Genomic DNA, 22,142 nt, shown 5'->3' with positions numbered 1-22,142 from the left:
TCCCAAATGTCTAGAGTCAATAGTTAGTCTCTAAATAAAGAGAGAGCAGCTATATAGAGAGAAATGGGGACATTTCCCTTCATCCAGCGGGCAGTGATTGGCAATCGCTGAGAATATTACACACAGAGATGCATTGATTTACGATGTTTAGAGAATAGAGAGAATATGCCACGATAAGCAGACGCAAAGGGGCCGAACGACCAAAACAGGCATCCATTCCCGACGTCCCTCCGCACTCCACCGGCGTCGCGTGACATCATTTGATTGACGTCGAACTGGGCCACAGAGAACGCCGATAGTGGCAGCGGCACCCAATCAGAATGCGGAGGAAGAGGCGGGTGGTTTGTGTCCGCTAGTTTGCGGGGAGCTGGGTGCTCAGGGCGTGTGCCGAGCGGAGCCGAGCCGAACCGGCGGTCGGGCGAAGGAGTGAACGATGACCCGTGAGTGGCGGAAGAAAGGCTCTCGACGGGTGGTGGGGGGCGGGCAGCGGCAGTCCTGGGTATTCAGTCATGGCCATGGTCTCCTTACTAGGCGTTGGCCCCGGTGGAACAGCTGATTCTGCAGGGCCGAGACCGGGGGTGATGATTAACGGGCTTCCGCGGGAGGGAGTAGGGGAGGCCTTGTCGAGTGCCGTTTCGACGTCGGCCTTTGGCGCCTCCCGCTGCCACGTAAACACAACTCGAACCCACCGAAGAGCATACATTAGGAGGGAAGAGGGGTGGGAGCTAAGTAAAGAAGAGGGACTGTGCGCCTGAAGGCTGTAGGTCAGATGGAGCTCACTGTCCTTCCAAAAGCCAGTCGTTTACCTGTGACTGGGCCTGGACTCAGTTAAGCTGTCACATTGTCAGTGTGGGGCGTAATTAGCTTGCACCAAGTTGGTGATGACCGTTCCTACAACAGAGCATTATAGCACAGTAATGCTCAATTGCAGTTGCATCACTATGTATTGTCTATTGGTCTTGGTTTGGGTTACCTACAATTGTCCTGGTATGGTAGATTCCTCTTCTTCCATGCCCCCTTGCCTGAAGTTGCCCAACTCTTAAAGTTTGTTGAACCAGAGAGACAAAGTTGCAACCCTCATCATTAAACCCTGTGAGCAGATCAAATAAATATAGAATATAAATCCAGCTGTTAAAATGTTCTCAACTATAATTTGTACTCCTAAATTTCAAACACATTATTTACATTTGAAAGGTGGATTCTGTTTGGGTGGTTTCTTTTGCCATAGCTGCTGCCTTTTGCTCAGGGGTAGACTAATGGATGAATCTTCCACACTCTGAATTCTTGTTGGTTAGTAGGTTAATTGGTCATTGTAAAATTTTAGTCACTTATCGTTTTTTTAAAAAAAACTATGGACTTTGGAATTGAAATGAGGTTTGTTGTAAATATATAACCTGTAACAGATCAGTTGGGAGATACAATTTTATAATTTACATCTTCTTATCCAGTATTGATAAACATTCCAAATTTTACTGTAGATTGTTAATGGTGTTTATATTGATAGAGTTAAATTTACTAGTGCTGAATTAAATTGTCAAATGCCATGCTTCTGTAAAAATACTAGATAAATGTAAATTAACCACTTCAAGCACAGACAGTGCTTAGTTTAATTCCAACATAAGCCACGGTAGCATCACGTTTAACACAATGCTATTACGGCTCAAATTCTGGCAACCTCTAAGAAAGTTTATACATTCTTCCCGTGAGCATGTGGGTGCTCCAATTTCCAAAGGCATATGGGTTAGTAGGTTAATTGGTTGTAAATAGTCTGGTGGTTAGGCTAGGGTTAAATCAGTGGGTTGCTGGGCGAGAAGGCCTGCTCTGCACTGCATCTCCAAAATAAAAAAAATTAAAGCGAAGCAGTTTTATAGTGATGAAGTACTTGAAATATTGTACTGTGCTTTTCTAAACAAAGCAATCAGTGGAATTTGTGTATAACTTATCTCAAAAGTGGTGAATACATTGATTCCAAATGGAAGTACTGATGTTAGTGAAAGTATAAAAGGAGCATCTTTCTTTGTGTAGGATAACAGTTGAAAGTTGAACTATATGATTTTGTTTATGAATCTGAATCTGCACCTATTCAAATAACACCAAATGTAAAATAAAAAGCAGTGTTGCAGTTGGAATTTCACTTTATCTGCTACCTGATTCAGTTTTGTGCAATATTTATTTTATTTGATATCAGGACAGTCAATTTCAAGTGACTAAGGTCCCCAGCACTTACTAGAAAAGTTTGTCCATGTTTACTCTGAAGCCACTTGAATGATCCATTTCCGGGAAGGGAAAGAACTTTCTGTCACTCTGTTCTTGAATATAAATGAGTTCTGTTTTCAATCGTTAACAATTTGAAATAATTGTAGAATGGTCTATATGCAGCCAGTAAGCTGATTTCAGGGTCCCTTGCCTGCTGAAATGTTTGAATGTATGCTCAGCTCTAGGCCATTATAACTTCAAGCATTAAATGTAGGCTGTATTCAAGCTCATTACTCAATGCTTGACCTTTTGGGGCATTTTGAAAACATAAGTGGTGTATACACTATAAATTGTTTAATTCTGGGATGAAAATATTGTCACAGTTTTAATCTGATTCATTTAAAGCTCTAGTGTTAAGCTTTATTTCAGTTTCAGAAGTTTTGATTTTTGCATTCAATATTCCTCAAATAGCAGCTTAAGTCAATGTAAGGAGGATTGAAATAGTAGATGATGGGTACATTGAATATTAAATTGAGTCAATCTTGCTATTCTAAGAACTTGTTCCTAATTGCCTTAAATTCATCTTGAACCTTCTACACCAATGCATTCTAGTTTACTTCCATTGAATCCTATTTCTGCATTTGGAGTACTTGGTTGGTTTTCTGATCTTTTCCATATCCTATGCTAAATCTATGTTTTTTATGATCCCTGCAATGGTTCATCTCTCAAACTATGTCCACTACTTCTGGGCTTCAATGTGCTTTTTGAAAAGTTCTCTTGATAACTATTACTTTTTTTGTTACTAAGTTCAGTAGTTTGAGGTGCATACTTGACATGTGGAATTTTGTACAAATGGTCAACTTGAAAACTACATTCAAAAATCTGTGCATAAAATATACCAGCATTGGGTCATAATCTGTCTTGAGTATGCACGATAATTCAGCTAAAATCATCGATTGCATGCCTCAATTCTGTTTCCCTGCCAGATCCCTATGAATCTTGCTTCCAGTAATCCATAGATCTTACCCTTGAATGTACTGTGGGCTTCCACTGACTCCTGGTGTACAATAAATCAATGAGATTTAGTAGAAACAATATGCCCTGTTTTCCTTGATATCGAACTTTGTGGCTCCACTTTTAGATCTATTACTTTTATTATTAGGCTTATAGAGGGACTGTTCATTCCAACTCATTCATGCTGCCAAGTTGCCTAGCTGAGTTAATCAGAGGGCTTCTTCCCTTTCCAGTGCTGGTGAGTGGCCTGGGCCTGAAATGTCAACTCTTTATTCTTTTCCATAGATTTAGCCTGACCTGAGCCTCCAGCATTTTGAGTGTGTTAGTCCAGTCACATTTGTCTGTGTTTGGCCCACATCTCTAAGCCCTTTCTATCCCTGTACCTGTCCAAATGTCATTTAAACATTATACCCATATCTACTACTTCCTCTGGCAGCTCGTTCCACACACAGCCATAATTTTTGGGATGGCTATAGGAGGAGGGGAAAGAAAAATGGGGAAGTGATGAGTCGGAGGGGATTGCAGTAAGTACAGAAGGAACTAAAGATTTGAACTTAATTCAGTTACTACCAATTTTAAAAATCTTTTAAGCTACATAAGGTTTAACTGAATTTCTTGGGTATGTTGAGAGAATCAAAGTTAGCTTGTGTTCATCCTTGATCATGCATGATACTTACAATTAATTTTAAAAGACAAATCTGTTTCTAATAGTTACCTGACCTCACTTGACTGTTCAACACAAGCTCATAGCAAGAAATTACCACATTAGCCTTTGCCAGAAAAATAATGATACTTTATCATAGGTAAGAAATTTTATTTAAACATTGCTTGTTTCTGATGAGAGGCATCTTGGTCAAACCAGCTGTTTTACTTTGGGCAATATATGAAGTAAAAGTGTGCAGTAAATCAGAGTGGAGCTGATCTGCTTCCACTATCTGGGTTCTTCTGAGCTAAAGCTGGGACAAAAATGAACAAAACCTGCTTATGATAGAAACTTTAAAATAGTAAAAAAAAACATTCAGAACTACTGGCCTCCTTTGGTTGTTTTAAGAAGCTGTCTTTGAATCAGTGACTGTCTTCTGGTTTTCTAACATTGATCGTCACTTAATGTAACATCCATTACACACACACACACACACACACAAAATCAGTCCTATATTGACAGGCAGACCAGGCACAGGGAATGAATAGCCTTCATCTGCTTCTGTTTTTATATATATAAAAAACAGAAGCAGATGAAGGTTATTCATTCCCTGTGCCTGGTCTGCCTGTCAATATAGGACTGATCATTTAATTTGCCTCCACTTCTCAGAACTAACCTTAATTCTTTGGTACCTTTTTATCTATAAAAAAATAATATTGGCTTTCTTGAATATACTTGGCAACTGTGTCCACAACCTTCCATGGCAAAGCATTTGAAACTTTCTCTCTCTCTGCCCTCCTGGATATGCTAAGATGAAAATCTTTGATCTAGGTACTCCACACGAGAGGCAGCATCATAGTTGCATCCACCCTGTCGGCTCCATAAAGTTCTTGTATGTTCCAGAAATGTTGCCACCCCCACTTTTAAGTCATTTTTGACGAATGGGGGTGGCCCAGTCAGTTTATTTTTAAAGCGCGCCCCCCCCCCACTTGAGGATCAATCCAGGGATCCTTGATTTTACTGTATTGCAAATAAATCCTCCCTTGGGTAGGAATACCAGAGCTGTACATAATACCACAGGTGTGGTTTTGGATGCCTATGTAATTACAGTAAGATTCCTTGCTCTTGTATTCAAATTTTTTTGTAATAATTCCCTACAGTTCCTGACAAGGCAGAGGTCCTCCTTCAGCCGATTCAGCATATGTTGGCTCTTTTGGAGCACGCCGCATTAGTTCCCTTAACCCCGCCTCCCCCACGGGGTATCTCTGGGATATAGGAGGGAACTAGAGCACTTTGGAATAACTACCACATAGTCACAAGGACAATGTTCTATTTGTTTGGCTTCCTAATTGTACTTGTATGTTAACTTGTAATTTGTATACAAGGACACAAACATCCCTCTAAACATCTCAGTCTCTAAAAATACATAGTCTAATCCTTCTAAAATTGACATGTGAATTTGAATTATTGCTGCAATGTTAGAATCTCAATGCAAATTTTGTGTTGGTGTATGGATGAGGGAAAAGGACAAGGTGGGATTTTGATCCATATACCAAACTAATGTCAGTTCTGGTTTCTGTGCACAGTTTGTAAATGTTCTAAATGTTTTCATCATATTGGGTCATTGTGTCTCTGAAAGCATGGGGAAGAAACTTTTCTATTTGTTGTCCATCCTTCGGCAGAGCTTTTGTGATCTTAATTAAAATCTTAATGTGCAACTGCTATTTTTTAAAATACCTAAGATGATCAAACTTGGGCATTCACCTAGGGCTTTTCCTTTCCTTAGGTGGTAATCAACGCGAACTTGCTCGCCAGAAAAATGCAAAGAAAGCAAGTGAGCAAAATAAGCGGAAAAGAAAGGACGATGGTTTATCTGCTGCAGCTAGAAAGCAGAGGTAAACCAAACATAAATCGAATTTGTTAAAGAGTCAAACATCTGAACTAGAGAGGGATGTTCTTTCTGGCTTTCATAAGTTGGAGGCTGTTCACAAGAACAGAACAATTGAGTAAAATTGCTGCAAATGTATAGCAAGTCTGCTGGTTTTAGCCAGCTTAACATTTTAAATATGAATTAAACATTATACTGATTTTATGGGAAGATTGTATATTGGGCTAATTTAAGGAACCAGTGGAAATACTTACTAGCATGTGAATGGTATCTACCGTTTAAAATGTCTGGATGTGTTCATCACGTATGCAGCATTTGCTGTTATGGCTTAGTTAAATTGGAGTTTGAATTGAACTGTCAAAGTTTTGTGCATTCAGAGACAGGTCTAAATGGGAGCCTATTATCAGTGTTGGGCTTTCTCATTAAGGCACTGTTTATAGCTCATTGTCTTAATCTGTACAATTGCACTGGCACAGTAAAAGATTATTCTAGCATTCTCAATATATCTGAAGAATTTCTTATTATTTGTATTCTTGCAGGGATGCTCAAATAATGCAGCAAAAGCAAAAAGGAAATGATGGAAAAGCTGCCAGAGCTGAAGCAGGAACTTCAAACTAACCTGCATCTGTGATACCCTGCCCAACTTTCAAGGATGGGCGCATCTAACGAGCAATGCGGCTTTGTCTTCAAATATTGAACATAGTTAAAACATTGGGTTCCAGTACTTCAGAAAATTGCATTGTTGTATCTTTACTATTGGGTTATGCCATGTTTGATGCTGAAGGAAAGTGTCTTGCTTACAGAGTTGTTACTTGATACAGTGTTAGACCCTACGCTGTAGAGGAGCATTTTCTTCATGAGCATAATTCACTAGGGGTATTTCCAGTTTAAGCAGAAAAGGTGCTTGCATTTCGATTTGTGACCAGCCTTGTATTTTTGTATCAATGCTAACCCTTTAAATTCTGTTTTAATAAAGACAGCATTTAAGTTGACAAAGCTGGGTTTAAGCTGCTTGTCTTTAAGTTGCCTTTAAAGCTTTGCCATTCTTGAAGCATCTTTATTCTGCCTCAGTGATCCAAAGATGAAAGGAAAGCAGTTCAGGTTTCAGGTTATGTGGTATGATTGGTATTCATATGTTAGATGGTACAAAGAAACGTTTTATATGTTTTGCTTGGAACTCAGATCTTTAGCTGGGGGGGGTGTTATCTTTAGTGAATAGGATTGGAGTAGTGAAGGTTGTAATGGGCAAAATTATTAGTAATGGGAGATTTGCCTTTTCATCTAAACTGCTTTTGGCATTGGGTATTTAGTGTGAGCTATTGCTACATTATACAATTCACTACATCAGTAGAACGGATTGACTGATTTATTATATGGGATTATTTATGGTCTCCAATTTATCCAAATGTAATATATTTAAGTCCAAAGAAGATCTGTAACCTGGAAATGAAGTAGCTGGGTGAGATAAATTGATTCAGATAACATTTCACTGATCTGAACTACAGTTAGGTCAGGTACATTAGAAATAACTTGTAAATTAGTTTGGATCCTGCACTAAAGCGTTAATGCAAAGTGGGTGGGGGGGGATCTCAATGGATGAACTTGGATTGAATAGATTTTACAAAATACTGTTCTGGGATTGATCTCCCTTTTTTATTTTTGCCTACTATTGTGATACACTTGCTTTACTCTAGCAACAGTAAACAGCTTGGCAGTTACTTGCAAATTTCTTGCACTCTGCTGATTTTAGATTTAGCTGCAGTTGAGTTTGCAAATTTAATCCTCTGCCCCTTCCCCTTGAGATAAATCAGTTGCTCAAATAATACCCTGTGTATGCTAAAATTATAAAAGTGAATGCTGCTGGATATGACCAATAGTTTTGTTCTGTATTGTCACATCAACTGAACTGGGTCCATCATGGGATAGGAAACTGTGGTTGTTGTTTTCTTTGCCTCTAAATATGGCTGTTGACTTAAAATTGAGCAGTACTATTGCTCCTTGATTCTTAATGCAGAGTGAGTAAATGGGTCTGCACTGAAATGTGAAGCACATCAAGTAAGTAAGTTGTGCAGTTCAATCACACATCAATCTTTTGATCAAACTGAAGGGGGGAGGGGGTTTAGGGGAAGAGGATGAAAAGGGTGAACGAGAGATTTGGGTTTGACTTGTTTTCCTTGCTGCTCTGTTTTATTGTTACCTGACGAACTTTACTTATTTATAAGTGTATATTAAAAAAAACTTTTCTATATTTTATGCATTTGCTGACTTTAATTCAAGGTACTGTCACCCTTTGGACTGAGAGGTACAAAGTCAGACTAGCAGCCTGCTGGAATTGGCTAAATAGCCTCATGACATACTTGAAAATTGTCTTTGTATAGTGTCCTAATCATTTTTGAAACCTGGATGTTGATGAGTGTCACATGTTCAGTGACTGTTAATGAATTGCTGGATAAACGATCTTCAAAGGATTATTAGACATTGCTCATAAAATGGTACGGAACAACTTTTCGTTCTGTGCCAAGAAGTGTTTCTGCAGCGTGTCTAGCTGACTGACTAAAAATAGAGTTGAAGTGTATCTTCCTTCTCAAAAACAAATGGAGTATGTTCTCTGATTAAAACAGACCATACATCCCTATTAGCAAAACCTCTTGTTGGTTCTAGTGAAGTGTCAATGCCGAAAGAAGAAACAGCTGAAAGCAATTGGTTGGATGATTAATTATCACTTTGCTTCTGACCAGTTATTTTAATCTGCCAGTGAATAACAAGAGTTTTGGCAAATATTCCAAACACCTGATTGTGGTATGTGGCTGATACTAAAGACCAGTGCTGATCAACTGGCTGTAGTGTTCACCAATATTTTTAAACTCTCACTTTGGCAGTCTGGGGTACTCACCTGCTTCAAACAGGTTTCAATTATACTGGTACCTTGGAAGAACACAGACATCCACTGTGATGAAGAGCTTTCAGAGGCTGGTGATGAAACATATCAACTCCTTCCTGAAAAGTGACTTGGATCTGCTAACATTTGCCTACTTGGACAACAGGTCCACAGCCGTTGCCATTTCATTGGCTCTTCACTCAACCCCAAAATATCTGGATAACAAAACTTCTGGACATAAGACTTTTTAATCAACTGCAACTCAGCATTTAACACCATCATCCCTGATCAATAAGCTTCAAGAAAAATACCTTGTGCAGTTGGATCCTCTATTTTCTCGCTTGCAGACCCCAGTCAGTTTGAATCGGCAACAGTATCTCTTCCATAAGCTCCAACAGCACAAGTATACCATAAGGCTGTGTGCTTAGCCACCTGCTCTACTCGCTTTATACTTTTGACTTTGTGATTAAGCACAGCTGCAATGCCATATATAAAGCTTGCTGATGACACTGCTCTTGTAAGCTGAATCAGAGATGACGAATCAGCAGATAGGAGGAAGATTGAAAATCTGGCTGAGCGGTGCCATAACAACCTCTTACTCGATGGCAGCATGACCAAGGAACTGATTATTGATTTCAAGAGGAGGAATCCAGAGGTCCATGAGCAAGACCTCATTAGAGGATCAGAGGTGGCAAGGACAACTTTAAATTCTTCAGTGTTATTTCAGACGACCTACCCTGGACCCAGCACATAAAGTGCAATTACAAAGAAAGCACAATGGTGTTTGTACTTAGAAGTTTGCGACAATTTGGCATGACATCTAAAACTTTGACAAACTTCTATAAATTTGTGTTGAACTGGTATTAACTGGTTGCATCATGGCCTGGTATGGAAACACCAATGCTGTTGAATGGAAGATTGCACAAAATGTAATGGATACAGCACAGCCAATCATAGGTAATGCCCTCCCTACCACTGTGCACATGTATGCAGAGTGCTGTCACAGGAATGCATCATCAGGGACTCCCACCACCCAGGCCATATTCTCCGCTGCCATCAAGAAGGTACAGGAGCCTCAGAGCTGGCAGCATCAAGTACAAAGAACAGTTATTACCCCTCAGCCATCAAGGAATCCGAAGGAATAACTTCACTCAACCTCACTGACCTCATCACTGAACTGTTCCCACAATCTTTGGACTTGCTTTCAAGGACTCCATCTCATGTTCTCAATATTTATTGCTTATTTATTACTGTTTTTTTCTCTTTTGTACTTGCACAGTTGATGTTCTTTGCACATTGTTTGTCCATCCTGTTGGATGTGGTCTTTCATTGATTCTACTGTTTCCTGGATTTACTGTGTATGCTGGCATGAAAACTAATCTCAGGGTTCCATATGGTGACACATGTACTTTGATAATAAATATACTTTGAACTTTCAACACACTTTACTGAACCTTCTAAGTTTGTCCTTTCTGAGAGCAAGACGTGGCAGCTTACTGATCTGCAGAATATTAGAAGGATAATTTTTTTTATTGAAACAAGCTTTAAAATTGAAGCCTGAGTTTTAAATGGTTAATTTGTCAATTGTTAAAACATCCCATCTTCTACATTCCACCATGGGATATTTTTCACAGCATAAAGTGCTAAACAAAAAAAGTTCTTTTACTGTTTTGTAAATCCTAAAATTTCAATTACTGCATTAATTTTGGTTTGCTCATTCTCCCCATTCAGTTGTTTTTGAATAACAGTAATTTAATGTTCATCTGGCATCCCAAATTGACCTGCTGGATATTTGTACTACTTGGTTTTAAACAAGCTTGGTCTAGAAATAGCACTACTGCTGTGATTTCATGTGATGCAAGTACTAAATCAAAAACAAACACTGGAAATAAGTTGCTATTGGAGTTTGATTTAAGCTGTCCAGGATATTGCCCATCTTCTGTTATGTAGAATACTTTTTCCATTCCGGTGAGTTTTTAAAAGTAGAAACTTCCATTTATTCAACATCTTTTGACCTGCTTATCTCAAGTCATTTGAGAGCCACTGTTCAAATCATCTATATACCACTGGAACATAAGGCATGGATTTTAGTGCTGCAATCCCAAATGGGAGTTGGACCCAGTCACTTGTATTACAGCTAACTAAGGAAAAGATCATTAGACATTTTACTGTGAATAAAAATAAATTGGCATCAATCAAGTATGAAAAGTATTAATCTTATCACCCTTGATGTTGATCCTAACTCATAGCTACAGTCTAATGAAATAAATCCATATTGTGTGAACTGAAAATTTGAGGATAAAACCTGACCGGACACATACTTGCAAACAAATTAATTTGTGCTATAATTGGACTTTTACAATAGCATACATGTTCTGGCCAGGTTGGTACTGGTGTATGGGTATGCTTACTTCAATGCTTGGCAGATATGTCACTTGATCTTGCAGTTAATATATTTTTGCCATTGGATAACTCAATCTGTAGTTCATAGTTAAGAGTAAAATGACTAAACAGATTTTCAATGTAGGACTTGTTCCCATTCCTACAAAAATAATTATTTAGACACAGCTCTACATTTAAAAAAAATCATGATTTAAGATGCATCATAATTTTCTATAATTTTTCATATCAACATTTTCTCCTCACTACATTGCACTGTTCCTATCCTGGATTCTGACTATGCTGAAGTGACATGTTAGAGTTGTGACACATTACCTGCTGTGCTTATTAAAATTTATTTAGTCTTTTTAAACTGCCACCTTTACCCTGTCTTCACCAAGTCAATACTCCATAGACTCTGCACTCGCAGGATACTTCTAGTTGGAGCCAAAGAGCTTTAATACATAAGATGCCAGACTTCAGTTAAGCAGTTCTAACTGGCTGCTGAATTACTTGGAAGATGAAGTGGCCAAGAAATTAGTCATCTGGAAAAGCTATGGTGGGAAAGCCAAGAAGGTAAGGGGCTTCAGACATTTTAACTAACGGGAAGGAGCTCAAGCTTCTCAAGGGACTCGCTGGAGCACAGTTGCTTACTGAAACTGAGCTACTGTTATCACTGAGACATGGGCAAAGTATTGAGCAGGCAGGAGAAAGTAAATGTACAAAATTGCAAGTGATAGTGTGTAATTAAGAGTCATACTTATAAAACAGAAATGTTCTTCGGTCTATGACCATTTTGATCTTTAGCCACCTGCACCATCTTTGGTCTAGAGCTGTATCCTCCTTTCTTGTCTATTTAAGTGCCTATCTAAATGTCTCTTAAATATAGTGATTCTATCTGATTCCACCATCACCAAATGCTAGGTATCAATTATCTTGTATAAAGTGATTATCTTAAAAATCCTCTTGCCTGTAAACATATAGTTAGAAGAAAAAGTTCATGAGCCTTTTGAAATTACCTGGTTTTCTGCATTAATTATTTACAAAATGTGGTCAGATCTTCATCTAAGTCACAATAATAGACAAACACAATCTGCCTAATCTGGTGACACACAAGCAATTGTACTTCTCAGTACACTATTTAAATAATCAGTCTAGGTTCAAAAAAGACGTGTGAACCTCTAGGGTAATGCCTTCCACAAAAGCTATTTTGTGTCAGGTGTTCCAAACAATAAGGTGAAATTGGAGGCGTGGGTTAGAGAGGTGCCCTGCCCTGTGAAAAGACACAATGTCAGGTTACTGACAAAGCCTGCTCTTCTCAAGAAGGATCAGTTTACGTGCACCATTCCTTGATCAAAACAACTTTCAGAAGACCTTAGAAGGAAATTTGGAGAGGTGCATGAGGGTGGAAAAGGCTACAAAAGCATTTCTAAAGAGCAGACTTCATCAGTTCACAGTAAAAAAAATTGTCTACAAATGGAGGAAATTTAGTACTCCATAGGAGCAGGCATCCTGCAAAATCACATCAAGAGCCCAATGGGCAAAGCTGAAGGTGAAGAAGAACCCAAGGGTAATAGCAGCAAAAGACCTGCCAGAATCTCTAGAACTTGCTAAAGTCTCTGTTCATGTGCCCACTTAAAGAAAAACACTGAACAAGAATGGTGTTCATGGAAGGGTGCCACAGAGGAAACCACTGTTATCCAAAAAAAAACCATTGCTACAAGTCTCAAGTTTGCATGGATGGGACAAAAGTTGGAACTTTTTGGCAAAAATGCATACCACTATGTTTGGAGGGAAAGGGGCACTGCACACCAACACTAAGACCTCATCCCAACTGTTAAAGTATGGTGGAAGGAGCACCATGCTTTGGGGCTGTTTTGCTGCCTCGGCCTGGACAGCCTGCAGTGTTGAGGAAACAATGAATTCAAAATTGTATCAAGACATTTTACAGAAGAATGTCAGGGTAGTGGTCCGTCACCTGAAGCTTAATAGAAGTTGGATGATGCAAAAAGAATGATCCAAAACACGAGTAAATCAACAACAAAATGTTTTTTTTTAAAAGAAGAAAATTTGTGGTTTGGAATGATCAAGTCAGAGTCCAGACCTTAACTCAATTGAGATGCTGTGGCCTGACCTGAGGAGGGTTGTTCATGCAAGGTATCCCAGAAATATTGATGAACTGAAACTTTTGTATGAAGGAATGGTCTAAAATTCCTCCTCAGTTGTGCAAGTCTGATCAGCGTTTATTGTTGCTAAAGGAAGTTCTACCAGTTATTAAATACAAGGATTCACATACTTTTTTTCAGCCTGGACTGAATGATTAAACAATGTATTCAATAAAGACATGAAAAATATAATTGTTATTAGTTTTGGCAGATTTTTTATCTGTTTTTGTGACTTAGATGAAGATCAGACCACATTTTGAGTAATTAATGCAAAAAAAAGTTAGTTGCAAAGTTTCACAAACTTTTTCTTGTAACTGTATGTCCTGTTTTGATATCCTAGCCATTGGGGAAAATTTTCTACCTGTACTCCTATTACACCTCGGATTTCAACTACTCCACAGAGTCTTGTCATCTTCAGAAGTTTTCTGATGACCCTGCCATAGTTGAATGCATCAGCAAGGGAGATGAGGCTGAGTACAGGGCTACGGTAGGAAACTTTGTCACATGGCGTGAGCAGAATTATCTGCAGCTTAATATGAAAAAGACTAAGGAGCTGGTGGTAGACCTGAGGAGGGCTAAGGCACCAGTGACCCCTGTTTCCATCCAGGGAGTCCGTGTGGACATGGTGGAGGATTACAAATACCTGGGGATACGAATTGACAATAAACTGGACTGGTCAAAGAACACTGAGGCTGTCTACAAGAAGGGTCAGAGCCGTCTCTATTTCCTGAGACTGAGGTCCTTTAACTCTGTCGGACGATGCTGAGGATGTTCTACGAGTCTGTGGTGGCCAGTGCGATCATGTTTGCTGTTGTGTGCTGGGGTAGCAGACACCAACAGAATCAACAAACTCATTCGTAAGGCCAGTGATGTTGTGGGGATGGAACTGGACTCTCTGATGGTGGTGTCTGAAAAGAGGATGCTGTCCAAGTTGCATGCCATCTTGGACAATGTCTCCCATCCACTACATAATGGACTGGTTGGATGCAGGAGTACATTCAGCCAGAGACTCATTCCACCGAAATACAACACTGAGCGTCATAGGAAGTTATTCTTGCCTGTGGCCATCAAACTTTACAACTCCTCCCTTGGAGGGTCAGTCACCCTGCGCCAATAGGCTGGTCCTGGACTTATTTCCTGGCATAATTTACATATTACTATTTAATTATTTATAGTTTTATTACTATTTAATTATTTATGGTGTAACTGTAACAAAAATCAATTCCCCTGGGATCAATAAAGTATGACTATGACTATTATTTTGTATGCCTTTCAGGTTGCCACATAGCCATCTTTTACTCCTGGGAAAACAAGCCCAGTTAATCCACTTACCCCATAATTCTAGTCCTCCAATCCTGGCAACATCTTTTTAACTCTCCTTTGCACTCTCCAGCACAAGTACCAGAACTACAAGCAACTACTCCAAATGTAACCCAAACAGTCTTGTGTAAATATGCAACATTCCAGCTTAATTCTGTACCTGACCTTTGAAAGAAAACATCCATATGTAGTCTTCATCCTGTTGCTACTTTCAGGAAAACATAGACTTCAATCCCAAGACCCCTTAGTTCATTAACTTTCCTTTGTGCCTTACCACTTTCTCGATATCTGACCCCAGTTTGACTCCTGGTGGGATAAAATATAATCATCAAAAGAATCATTACTATCACCTTGCTAATGTTCGATCTAATTAGTTCATCTTTGATCCCATGTGCTTTAATCTTTTGGATCAGCTACCATTTAGGACCTTGGCAAGGTACTTGACAAAGTTCCCATATATTGTCTATTGGCCTGTCCTTGATTTTTTTTAAGTTAACTCAAAAGAAAACATACAAATCAGGCAAGGGTTCCCTTGCATAAAAGCATATTGATAATCCTTGTTCAGCTTCTTCCTTTCCAAATGTACTTAAGGTAAATTATTGGAGAAAATCCTACAAAAGATGAAAGTCTCACCATCCTGTAGTTATCTGCTTTATCCCAGCTTCTCTAAAAGAAATATTAATTATCTAGTCTTGTGTCACCTCACCTGTGCTCATGACAATGTTACAAAAAAAATCTGTAGGTTCCCTTGCTTCTTTAGCAACCTGGAATAGATCTTGGCTGGCTCTAGGATTTATTAATATCTATCACAAATGGGAGACTTCAGGTGTTGGAAATCTGGAACAACACACACAAAAAAAAGGGGAGGAACTCAATAGATCAAAAAGCATCAGATCTTTGAACAGGCAGCTATTTTAATTCTACTTCTCAATCGCAGGTTGAATTCTGTTTATGGCAAAATCTACTCACTCCCTCCCTCCCTCCCATCCATCCTCCCTATGGCCAGGTAAGGATTGGAGGAGGAGCAACTCTTGTTCAATCTTGATGGTCTCCAACCTGACGGCATCAACATCAATTTCTGTAACTTGTACTAACCACCTATTAACCACTCCCTTCTAGCCCTTTAATTTGTCTCTTTCCCCTGCCCTGCCCACTATCTACAGTACTGGTTCCCCATCTTCCCTCTATCCCATGGTCTGTCCTGTCAGATTCTTCCTTGGGCCTTTTGCCTCTTCTACCTATGACCTCCCACCTCTCACATTATTTCGCCTCCCCCACCTTACCTTCTCCCCTCACCTGGATTTACCTGTTGCCCAGCAGTTTGTTCCTCCCCACTTTTTGTACAGAGATCTGCCCTCTTTCTTTCCAATCCTGATAGGGTCTTGGCCCAAAGTGTCAACCTTTAGCTTCCCTCCATAGATGTTGCTTGACCTGCAGAATTCCTGTTTTATTGCTCCATAACATCAAATATGTTTTCTCCTCAATGCTAACTAGCTCCAGATTATCTAAGTACCAGTCTATGAACATAATTTTCCAGGTCTTCCTTTTAGGTGAATTTCATTGCAGTATTCATTTTGGACTTAACATTGCTGAGCTCCACACTAGATTGCCTGTGTGTTCCTAAGGGTAAATAGTCCCTGAGATTGCTAAGAATGGTTTCCAAGAGTACTACACTTGCCCTGGCTACCTAATGTTCCTGATATTTAAACTTGCTTGGAAAGGATTTTCCATAGCTCTCTTTTTTTGCCCTCCTAATTTGTTCTTTTGCACTACATTCCTGGGTATCAAGATCTCCGAGGATCTAACTGGGTCCTAGCATATTGATGTAGTCATAAAGAAGGCAAGACAGCGGCTATACTTCATTAGAGTTTGAAGTGATTTGGCATGTTAACAAATACGCTCAAAAACTTCTATAGTTGCTCTGTGGAGAGCATTCTGACAGGCTGCATATCTGTCTGGTATGGAGGGGCTACTGCACAAGACCGAAAGAAGCTGCAGAAGGTTGTAAATCCAATCAGCTCCATCTTGGGTACTAGCCTACAAGGTATCCAGGATATCTCTAAGGAGCAGTGTCTCAAAGGCAGCGTCCATTGTTAAGGACCTCCAGCACCCAGGGCATGCCCTTTTCTCACTGTTACCATCAGGTAGGAGGTACAGAATCCTGAAAGCACACACTCAGCGATTCAGGAACAGCTTCTTCCCCTCTGCCATCTGATTCCTAAATGGACTTTGAAGCTTTGGACACTACCTCACTTTTTTAATATGCAGTATTTCTGTTTTTGCACATTTTTTAAAAAATAATCTGTTCAATATACGTAATTGATTTGCTTGTTTATTATGTTTTTATTTATTTATTTTTCTCTCTGCTAGATTATGTACTGCATTGAACTGCTGCTGCTAAGTTAACAAATTTCACATCACATGCCGGTGATAATAAATCTGATTCTGACATTCTTCAAGAAACTCCCTTGATCCCACTTGTTTGTATGTGCCACATGTTTTTTAATCTTGCCATCACTGTCTTTCATTACAACCAGAATATTTTGTCCGGGTCCTCTGTTCAGCTGTAGTTTTATCTACACACATTTGCTTCCGTTCTCCTTTCACCAGGTCCCCTCAAGCTATTGAAATAAGTTTTCTCGCAATTCATCTTGTCTCCTGACATAACAATCTAGAAAGTTTCAGAATTATGGTTAGTTCCAGTGTTTCTTCCCCCACCCCACTGACACTTCCATATCCTATTTAATGTTCTAAATTAGAATTGAGTCCTGTCTCCAAGTAGGACTCTCTTTTGTCTCAAATCCTCCTTGGATGCACTGAACAAATTCTGCTGTATCAAAGCCTTTGCACCAGGATAATTCCTGTGAATCTGAGAAAGTTAAAATCCCTGGATATAATAACCAGAATTTTTTGCCTCTTTCTGCATTCTGCTCACATATCTGTTCCTCTAATTCCTGCTGACTGTTGGGAGGTCCAGAGTATAATTCCAGCAAAATAATTGCCCATGTCTTATTCCAAATTTCTACTTGTGTGGCCTCTTTGGGCAACCCTCCATGTTATCCTAAGTTTTGTTATGTTCTCCTTGATCAGTAGTACAACACACCTCATTTTTATATTCCCCTTTGTCATGTCTGAAATTTGTATATCCCAGAACATTAAGCTACTAAAACTACCCTTCCCTCAGCCATGTTTCTGTGAATGCAACAACATCAAACTTCCGAATACCAATCCATGATCTAAGCACATCTCATTTACCTATGAGGCTCTTTGCATAAATTAAGTGCCGTTGAGCCTGTCATCCCTCCCATGCTCCCTGACCTGATTTGCTCTGCTTTGCCCACAGGACTTGCTTGATTTATCCTCTCGCATTTTTCTCCCCATTTGCTGCACTGCTACCATGTTTCCCACTCTGCCAAAGTTGTTTTTACCACCTTGAGTAATGGGTAGCAACTTCCTAACAACAATTGGTCTCCAATTTAGATCATTAGGCAGGTTTTATTTAGTCTAAAAGTGATGCCAATGATCTAGGTATTTAAAGTCCCTGTGCATTACCTCTTATTATATGTTTGTCTATCCATTTTCTCACCTCTTTAGCATAGGGTGTAAGCCTGAGATTATACCTGAGAAGTCCTGCTTTTTTAACTTTCTGCTTAAGTCCCCAAACTCACTTTGCAGGACCTTGTCCCTCTTTCTACTTGTGTTCTGAGTACAACACGTGCTTTGGCCTCTGGCTGCTCTGCTCCTTTCTGAGTGTTCTGTACTTAATTTAAGACATCTGTGGTCCTGGTTCCACGGAGACAAAATGCCATTCTGAGTCTTGCTCTCAGTTGCAGAAGTACCTTTCTATACCCTTAGCTATGAATCTGCCACCACTACTGCTCTCTTTACTTATCCTCCTCCTGCTGTGCATCTGAGGTCAATTACTGTAATTGCTCTCTGAAAGTCCAGTCCCTCAACAGTACCCAAAACGTACACCTGTCTGAGAGGGGAATGGATGTAAGGGACTACCAAAACAGCACAACTGGGGATCACCTCCTGTATTTAGTCAATCAATTATTGATATTTGCAATTTTATTAATTACCTTTCTGTCACTGTGTGGTTTTGGATATTCAAAAATTTTACACCTGTCTCATTGCAAGCTAATCATGGCAATTCACAGACTTAGCATCGCATTGATTGTGAGTTGAGTTTCAGGTATTATCTGTGCAACAGAGACCATCAATGTCCATTCCTGTAATGTAACTTCTGTTCATTTGTTGGTAAAATCCTGTCACATTTTAGTTACCTCTAGATTCAGTTATTCTACTGCACTCTTGTTCATTCTGTAAACATGCGATCATTCAGCTTCACTGCCCAAGTGTCTTTCAACCTGTACTTGTATGCTTGCTGACCAAACTGGACCACAATTTAGCGACTATTTTATTTTAAAGTTTTCATACTTGCTTTAAAATTGTCTTGTTCATTCCTGTTCTCTGTTGGCCCCATAGCAGACTCTCATATCTCGGGGTACTCATCCTGTTTTCTACAGTTCCACCTACCTGCCTTTAGATGCCGAAGACTTGAATTCTGTGATTCCCTTTATGTTAAAAAAAAAATTCTTAATAGTTCAACTTTTGTCAGTTTTCATGTATTGGTTTACTATTGTCACATGTACTGTGATACAGTGAAAAGCTTTTGATTTTTAAAGCCATCAAGGTGGATTGTGTTCTGTGTAATTACACTGAGGACATTTTTTTTTAAAGTACAGAGCATGTTGAAGACAAAGTGCAAGAGCAGCAATACTTAAAATATAATTGTTCTTTAAATGTAAGAGAGGACTGTTCAAGACCCTGCTAACAGTGGGATTGAAGCTGTCCTTGAGTCTGTTGGTAGGCCTTGGGTTTTTACAGTACATCTTCTACCCGGTGGGAGAGGGGAGAAGAGAAAATGATCAGCATGGGAGGGATCCAATGTTGGCTACTCAACAGAGGGGAGGTAAGTTTCCACATGCTGGACTGGATTGCTTCATATCTCATTAGAATTTGTGTGATCTTGGGCAAAGCAGCTGACGTACCAAGCTGTGAAGCATCTGGATATAATGCTTTCGAAGTAAATCTGTAAAAATTGGGAATTGCTGAATTTCTGCACCCTTCTGAGGAAGGCAGAGCATTAGTGGCTCTCTTGGTTGTAGCATTAACATGGCTGGACCAGCACTGAAGGCTCTCAACCAATACGTTGATGCAATCATGAAAGAGGCATGAAATGCCTACTTCATAAGGCGTTTGATGAGATTTGAGATGTCACCAAAGACTCCTGTAAATGTCCATATGTACAGTGGTTGCACCGCAACCTGGTATGGAGGTTCCATTGCACAGGATTACAAGGGGCTGCAGAAGGTTGTGTACTCAGCTAGCTCATTCATGGGCCTCCAAGCTCCCACCCCACCATTAAGGACATCTTGGAGGCAGTGGTTCAAGAAGGTGGCATCCATCACAAAGCACCCTCCCCATCTGGGACATGCCCACTTCTCATTACTACCTTTGTGAAGAAGATACAAGAGCCTGAAGACTCTAATTCAGAAACAGCTTCTTCCTCAGTCAGATTTCCAAACAGTCCATGAATGCTACCTCATCATTCCTTGTTCTTGCACTACTTATTCATTTTGTAATTTATAGTAATTTTGTCTTTGCATTGTATTGCTGCCACAACAAATTTTAGGACAGTGATGATGAACCTCATTCTGATCTCTTCAATCTTCCATCTTCCTCCCATCCTTCCTCCCTCCTTCCTGTCCTCCCTTCCTCCCTCCGATTGCAAAGAATCACATATACTCAACCCAATGTATAATCAACATATTTCATATCCTCCTCACTCTTAAATAGATAAATCTCAATTTTACTATTAAGATGGCATTATTAATACTAATTCTCTCATTTGAATTTGATTTGTATTAGTCTTGTATTGGCTTAATATTATGTATTCAAAAATGGTTATGACCTAGCACTAAGCTAATCCCTGCTGGGTCCAGTTCAATAAATTAACTGTTAGAAGAATTTTCATATTGAATCCTGTATCAAGTCTCCAGAAACTTATTACTTATTTTCTGTCCATCTTTTTGAATGTATGCTGCCCAATATTTTAGGGTGATTTATCTATTCAAGTAACACTATGTGGTTATTTTGATTTCCTTAATCTATTTGGTCTGAACAAAATGATTCCTCACAGTCACACAAGATGTATAATACAGAAACAAATCCTTCCACTTAGTTGGAGCCTGTTAACCTTAGCCCATTATTGTGACCTTCTGTTTCTTTATCTCTGGTGTACTTGAATAAAATGGAAAAAAGTAAACATTTCACTATAGCTAACTATTTTCTATATTCAGAGGATTTGCTTTAGTCCTTGTAATAATTATCCAGCTTCCTTTTATTAGCTGATAGGTTGCATTTCCTTTGCATCTAATATCAAAGATTCACCTGGGTTCTTCCTATTCCTAAGTCTACATGCTTTGTTCGTAAAGCTCCTGAACATACTAGGTGCAGTGACCCTTTTGTGCCAGTAGGTGGAACCAAATCAGCCTATTTTCCTTCATATTTCCTGACATGGGTGTTGGTGATCATTTATTGTCCATTTATCATATGGTAGCAATAAAATTACCTCCCTGAATTCTTCGTGTCCTAAAGTGCTGTTGGATATGGTGTTTATGTTTAGACCTAGAGATGAAGAAGAAATGGGAATATTATTCCAAATCAGTATGGTGTCTGACTTCGAGGGCATCCTGTAGAAGGTGGTGTTCCAATATGCCTGCTGCCCTTTGTTTTGGTGAGAGGTCAGTAGACTGGGTTGTGTGTCAAAGTAGCCTTTGGGTGACGTTACTCATTGCCAGTTACCCAGTCTCTGGCTTGCTTCTATAGCTCTGGTATTTGCAGCTGATCAGATTATGATCTGTTGTGACCCCCCCAGGCCTTTACTAATGGGGGAACTCAGCAATGATAACATTTGAATATCAAGGGTAGGTGGCTAAGATTCTCTAGTTCATAAGGGATGTTGTCATTACCACAGTAGTAATATTCAATTGCCTGGCTCTTGTGCTCAAATATTCTGTGCTTCCTACATGCAGGCTTTGGTTATTTGAGTTGCTGAGGCATCACAAATATGTAAAATTACCCACTCGAAGGGGCCTATTCCACGTTGTTTTTCAATCAAAATCCATCAATTAACTCTCTGTGCCAGATCAGCTAAGTCAGCTGTCTGTTACCAAAAAGCTCTTGTGCTTCGTTATGGTTAGAGGCTTAGAGAACCCATACATGTAACTTGCAGTCAATAAGATCAAACAAGAAGCATCAGGAGCCTTATCCTACATACAAACTTTTGTTAACGTCTTGTTGGAAGATATGGGGCAGAGAAGAATGACATTACAGTTAAAGTCATTGGGGTACTGGTAAAAACTGAGCTGAATGTTCAGCACAATGTTACAGTTCAAAGGGAATACTTGGCTGGGAGTTACTGATTTCTTGGAAGTGATGCTTAAAAATTATGGTTCACAAAGCACATTGAGCACCAGCACCAAGGAGACTCCAAAATCCATTTCATTCCCCTGCTGCTGGAAGTGAAGCTGGAGATTAAAACAGTTTACAAGGTGATTTCAATATTAAATTTAGATTTATTACCATCAGTTT

General features: G+C 39.4%; 1 protein-coding gene across 1 annotated transcript; it reads left to right on the top strand.

The window, feature by feature from the left end:
* Nucleotides 1-327: 327 nt before the first annotated feature.
* On the top strand, nucleotides 328-10,077 carry serf2a (small EDRK-rich factor 2a). The gene is made up of 3 exons (XM_063065904.1): nucleotides 328-440; nucleotides 5,640-5,748; nucleotides 6,281-10,077. The coding sequence occupies exons 1-3, from the start codon at nucleotides 434-436 to the stop codon at nucleotides 6,357-6,359; spliced, it is 195 nt and encodes a 64-aa protein (XP_062921974.1). The 5' UTR covers nucleotides 328-433; the 3' UTR covers nucleotides 6,360-10,077.
* The last annotated feature ends 12,065 nt before the right edge of the window (nucleotides 10,078-22,142 follow it).

Source organism: Mobula hypostoma, chromosome 13, assembly GCF_963921235.1.
Source record: "Mobula hypostoma chromosome 13, sMobHyp1.1, whole genome shotgun sequence".
NCBI classification, from domain to species: Eukaryota; Metazoa; Chordata; class Chondrichthyes; order Myliobatiformes; family Myliobatidae; genus Mobula; species Mobula hypostoma.
This window is presented reverse-complemented; position numbering and strand designations above follow the sequence as displayed.